The following is a 6,123-nucleotide window of genomic DNA, read 5'->3' as shown; positions in this document are numbered from 1 at the left end:
GAAAGAGATGGTAAGAGAAAGAGAAAGCGATGATATAAAAAATAATTTTCTTTCTAATGCTTTCAGGAGTGGTAATTGGGTCGTCAATGATAAATTCAAAATAATTTGCTGTGCTAAGCGATGACGTCTATAGAATGACGTCACTGTGTAGGCGTAAGTTTGCGTATTGGAAATACCCGCCGTCGTCTCGCGTGGTTTCTATAAAGGCCGAGGCAGAGGCAGTTTTAGCACCATAGCCGCCGTGAGTCGCAGAGCACTACTACGTCTAGCATCATCTCGTCAACTTGTGTCAGAGAGCAGGCCACTAGCGCCAATATGCCGCCATTGCAGGCGCATCTACTCTTACCCTTTGTAATTGCAGCAGCTGCCTGTGGCTTTCGTGGAGCTGCTGGCCATGACAGTACTCTCCTCTACTCTTTGCTCGCCATTGCAATATCCTCTCTGTCTGTTTACCTTTTCTACGTCTACTGCTGGAGACCGCTTTCGCTTCGGAGGGCTTTGCTGCAGCAAGGCTTCACCGTCTTGCCTTATCGCCCCATCGTCGGAGATCTCCCTGAGCTCAAGCGTCTCGAAGCCCAGGCTCAACTCTCCGACATCCCTTCCCCCTCTCATCACCATCTCCTTCTACCCCATATCTTCCCCTTCTACAACAATCTCCTCTCTAAGCACGCAGGTATATCACATCTCTGGAATCCCTTAACTCAGTGCTCAATCAAATAATCATTGATTTAATGCATTAACCTTATATCTCATGACTTCAGATAAGTTCCGTTATTTTCATCGTATTAATGATTAAGATCTTTGCAGCTTCTTAAATACTACATTTGATTGATAATCTTGATCGATTCCTTTTCTTTGCTGAACTATATTATATATAGGTTAAGTGTTTTGTTGGGCTTGTTCTTGCAGGTTCTCGTGTAGTTTTCTGGTGGGGTAATAAACCCACCTTCGTGATTAGTAGCGCAGACGATGCGAGAAGCATTTTTTCTTCGGCGGATGTGAAGCAAATGCAAAAGCCCTATGCTACCACTGAAGCCTTCCACAGCTTGCTAGGCAGATCAGGGCTTGCCTTCTCCAATGGTGAAGACTGGCACCAACAACGCAACATCCTTCGCCCTGCATTCTTTTCTGAGAAGCTCAAGGTCTTCTATACATATAACATCAATGGGTTTTGAAATAGAATTGCCAGCCTTCTCTTGATAAAATCCTCTGGAAATTGAAATATGTTACATACTAATATCTTCAAATCTTAATTGAGGTTAATCTAGCTAATTGCATCTTCAAATAACTTTTATGCATAGAATGTTGAAATAACTAGTATACTTTTTTTCATTTATTTATTGAGTACTAATTTTAAAACAGGGAGTGACAAAAACCCAATACAATGTATGTAGTTTGAAGTATTGGAATTCGAAAACTAGTTAAAGGTTTGAAAATTCTAAGATTTTGGGCTGGTTTTAGTTATAAACCTCTCAAAAATGCCTTCAATATAACTTGAAGAGAGAGAGAGAGGTTTTTCACCATTTGGTGACTAACTTTTTTTCGCACATGTACCACTAAATTCTATTGCAAATTTAGAGCTTCTATACTTTTTTTTCTCCGCACATCTACCACTAAACTATATTACAATTTGATTGTTGTTTGGTAGTATTACAATTTAGAGCTTCTATAATTTTGTTGTGTGGTAGGAACTGGTGGCTGACATGGTGACCGGCTCATTGGCGATGGTGCAAGCATGGGAGAGCCAAGTCAGAAAGCAGGGGCATGTGGCAGAGTTGGAGGTGGCACATGACATCAAGAATGCGACAGCTGATATTTTGGCACGCAGCTCATTTGGATCAAGCTATCTCCAAGGCAAAGCTGTGTTTGAGAGACTAGAGCACCTCCTTGAGCTCCTTAATAACTTGACCGTCCCAATTAATATCATTCCACTCTATTCGTAAGTATTAAAATGCTAGCACTTCACTACCTTATCAGACTTAAACTAATTTGTTGCTCTTAGCTATACTAGGTGCTTCATCCATTGGTATAAAATTTGTGAGTTCTTAAGGTAGTGGAAAGTTTGATGTTTGTATAGTTAGACCTTAATAAATGACTACACCTATTGTTATTGATAGTAGTTCTTAGCTAATTAGGTTGTTAATGTTTTTTTAACTAAGTTGTTACTTTATCAATACAATCATTTTGGGAATAATGTAATGCTTTTATTTGATGGGGGTGATGACAGGTACCTTCCCACTAGCACAAATCAGCAAATAAAGGAGATTGAGAACAGAAACAATAAAGAACTTCGTGAGATCATAGAATTGAGGAGAAAGGCTATAGTTGCAGAATCAGGATCTCACTTTGCTTATGGGACTGATTTGTTAGGCTTGATTCTGGCTGCAGAGGAGCTAGATGCCAAGCTTGATAGCAAGCAAGCTCGCCTTACCACAGAACAAGTGATAGATGAATGCAAAACCTTCTTCTTTGCCGGCCATGCGACCACTGCAAATTTGCTAGCATGGACCATGGTTTTATTATCACTTAACCAAAAGTGGCAAGCAAAAGCCAGGGAAGAAGTCTTGGAAGTGTGCGGAGAGAAAGGTGAACCTAAGGCGAACCAACTGAACAAGCTCAAAGTTGTAAGGCCTAATACTTGCTCTTATTTATTAAGGGTTTTTTTGTGTGTGCGAGTGTATCTATTGGGAGCTTACAAAATCATTTGCCTTAAGTTGTTTCACGAGGTTTACTTCCAATATTAACCTACTTTTATATTAGTAAGACATGTTCATCTTCTCACATTATCCACTTTTAGTCAGGCTTGCTTTTTCAACATTCAGAATTACATTGGCTATTCCATACTTAATCTCTAGTAGGTCTTGAACCCACATTATCCTTTACAACCCAAGGTTAAGGTAGTCTTGATTCCACAATATTATTCTCTTCCTTCTCAAGCTAAGCTCAAGTACGTTAAGTTGGTCTTAATTCCACAATATTCTCTTCCTTGTGAAGCTTAGCACAAATATTTTAAGGTGGTATGTATTCCACATTCTCTTCCTTGTCAAGCTAAGCTCAAGTTTTGTAGGCTTATCAAAGGCAACCTACTTAATATCTCTCAACATAAAAGTAACAACATATTTGGTTTTATATCTCAATATAAAACTAACAACATATTCAGTACCCTACTTAATATCTCTCAACATAAAACTAACATACCCAAGTGTTGTAGGCTTATCAAAGGTAACCCAAATTAGCCTGCTTAAAATCTATCAATAGAAAAATAACAATATATTAAGTAGCCTACTTAATATCTCTCAAGATATTAAGGAGTAGTGTACTTAATATCTCTCAACATAAAACTAATAGCACACTATCTATGATTTGCTAGTTCCTTGTTGGCTGATTGATGACGCTCACGTAAGTGCTGATCTGAGCTCAAATTTTCTTTTTCAAGTTGGTCCAAGACACACTCTCCCTTATTATAACCCAAGCTTATCTCATGTAGGATTAACAACCAAAATCTCTTTATTTCATTGATAACGATAATTAGCCTAACAACTAATTTTACGTGATGAAAAACTCTAGATTTATTTCTCTCTCTTATATGCATGAAATATTACACTTTGCATTGATGAGATTCAATATTGCATGTGTAGGTGGGGATGATATTAAACGAATCTCTAAGGTTATACCCCCCTGCACCAGAGTTCGATCGGCGCGAGACACTGAGCAATGTGAAGGTGGGCGATCGATGGCTGCCACGTGGGACATCATTGATTGTTGCAAACCTTTGGATACATAGAGACAAAGAGGTTTGGGGTGAGGATGCAGATGAGTTTCGACCAGAAAGATTTGCAAATGGGGTGTCCAAAGCATGCAATCACCCATATGCCTTTATGCCCTTTGGCATGGGACCCCGCATGTGTATTGGCCAAAACTTTGCCATCATGGAGGCAAAGATTTTTCTCTCTCTTATCCTTCAACGTTTTTGTTTCCATCTCTCTCCCAACTATCGTCATGCCCCAATATCTGCCATCACTATGAGACCCAAACACGGTGTCCAAGTCATCCTCCAATCCTTATCAATGAACTAGTTCTTATGGTATGGACATCCAAGTCATCCTCCATTTAATCTCATGGATTAGTAGTTTACCTAATATGCTTAAGGCTGCCCCATATAATTAAGATTTTTATTTCTTTAAGGCTAGCATACATAACCGAGGTTCATTAATTTTCATAATAAAGTGTTTGATCTAACAATGTCATATGTTAGAATGTCATATGTTAGGAAGGCACTTAGAGTTCACGTAAGCCCCACTCTCATGTACATGGATCAATGAAAGTTTTGTGTGAGGGTGTTGATGTTACCAATGATGTTACCTCTAGGGGTCTTGTTACAATTGGGACACAAGTGTCATCTTTGATCAGTACTCTTTTCAGATGTCATTTATATCCTTCACTGCTATAAAACTCGATGGAAATGGCAGCTAAAAAGTGCAATTTCATAAGTATTAAATGACCTTTTTGGGCTGCTATTTCCACATGTGCCATTTTTTAGGAATGGCTGAGAAAGGTGAGAATTTTTATTTATTTATCACGTATGAAATGGCATAAAGTAGTGGTGGAAATGTTAAATTCTTTTGTATAAAATGACACAAAATAGTGGTTGAAATGGCATAAAGTAGTGGTTGAAATGGTAAATCTTTGTATAAAATGGCACAAAATAGTGGTCAAAATGGCACACAATTTACCATTTGTTATGTATGAAATGGCACAAAATAGTGGTTGAAATAACAACGTGGCTTGCATTTGGGTTGCATTATAGCCGCGCTTTACCATGAAGAAACGAACAACAATCTCAAAAAATTGGGACAAAATGGGGGAGATTTATCTCCCCCATTATGTCCTAAAATTTTAAAGTAAATTTATTTAAGTACACATCATCAAGAGAAAGAACACATTAAGAAGATAAAGATCTCATAATAATTAAGCGCATTGGAAGACTTAAAAGTTTAAAGTAAATTTAAGTACACATCATCAAGAGCAAGAACACATTGAACTACTTGGGTCCATATGCCCAAGCCTTCCATGGGGCCATCATCAGCAAGGAGATCCTTACTACCCATGGAAAGGTCACAATGCATTATCATAGCCCAGAGTGTCTCCAAATCCTGGAAGAGGTAAAGGTCAAGGAGAAGCTGGAGAAAGTGGGCCTAGGGAGAATGGCATAGATCCTCCCAAGGAACATCGACACGGAGCTCTGTGCAGAATATATCAAGACTTATGACAAAGCCACCAAGCGTGGCACCGTCCATGAAGGCTGACGGCACAACAAAGCAGCTCTTAATCACAGAAGAACTCATCTGTGGTGCTCTGTAGCTCCCACCAGCCAGTCAAAGTCCATGCCCATGCCTTCGACAAAATGCCTTTGGGCACTATGCTGAAGAAGAGTTCGTATAACTCAAATGGGGACAGAGAATGAGAATATCTGGGATGAGGTCACGGAGAAAGCCTACAAAGCTATGCATGCACGTGAAATCGATGGATCTCTAACAGGGTCCTGTTGAATAGGATTCCTAAAGTGCATGAAGAAAAGGAAGAGGATTGGGTGTATTACATACATAGGGAAATGGAAAACTATCTCAAGGCCCACCAATCCAAGGTATGCAACCCGTACCTGCTGACCCAAGTCCTCAATCATGTGGCAAAAAGGCCTCTCTCAGAGCCCAAACCAGCAAAGCTGATGCAATTAGCATTACTCCCAGAGCAACCAGCACTAATAGGCTGAAGAGATGCAAGAGGTCCAAGGTGTACTAGTGGAAACACAAGCCATAATGAAAGAGATAAAGAAAGGGAGGAGGAAGAAGACAGATAGAAAAATGAGGGGCATCATCTTGGACGTGGCTGTAGAATCACAAAGACTAGAGGCTGAGCTGGCATAGGAAATAAGATCATACAAAGAAGCATTGACAATGCAAGAAGCCACAATCAGCTAGGCCACTCAAGAGCAAATGCAACAAGTTACTCCCTCGATGAGCCTGGCACAACTGATCTTCACAAACATGTCCCCACTTAAGGATTCAACCTTGGCAAACATACCTACATAGTTAGAACCAGAATCAGTAGAATCACTTCCAGTAC

General features: G+C 39.7%; 1 protein-coding gene across 1 annotated transcript; it reads left to right on the top strand.

The window, feature by feature from the left end:
- Positions 1-238: 238 nt before the first annotated feature.
- On the top strand, positions 239-4,498 carry LOC147641177 (cytochrome P450 709B1-like). The gene is made up of 5 exons (XM_086809925.1): positions 239-673; positions 910-1,142; positions 1,689-1,939; positions 2,228-2,624; positions 3,639-4,498. Exons 1-5 carry the CDS (start codon positions 316-318, stop codon positions 4,074-4,076), a joined length of 1,677 nt encoding a protein of 558 aa, XP_086666051.1. The 5' UTR covers positions 239-315; the 3' UTR covers positions 4,077-4,498.
- The last annotated feature ends 1,625 nt before the right edge of the window (positions 4,499-6,123 follow it).

The sequence above is a fragment of the Cibotium barometz genome, chromosome 2, assembly GCF_041138505.1.
Source record: "Cibotium barometz isolate CiBa-2024 chromosome 2, ASM4113850v1, whole genome shotgun sequence".
Classification (NCBI taxonomy): domain Eukaryota; kingdom Viridiplantae; phylum Streptophyta; class Polypodiopsida; order Cyatheales; family Cibotiaceae; genus Cibotium; species Cibotium barometz.
The sequence above is the reverse complement of the archived record's forward strand: the minus strand, read 5'-3'. Positions and strand labels throughout refer to the sequence as shown.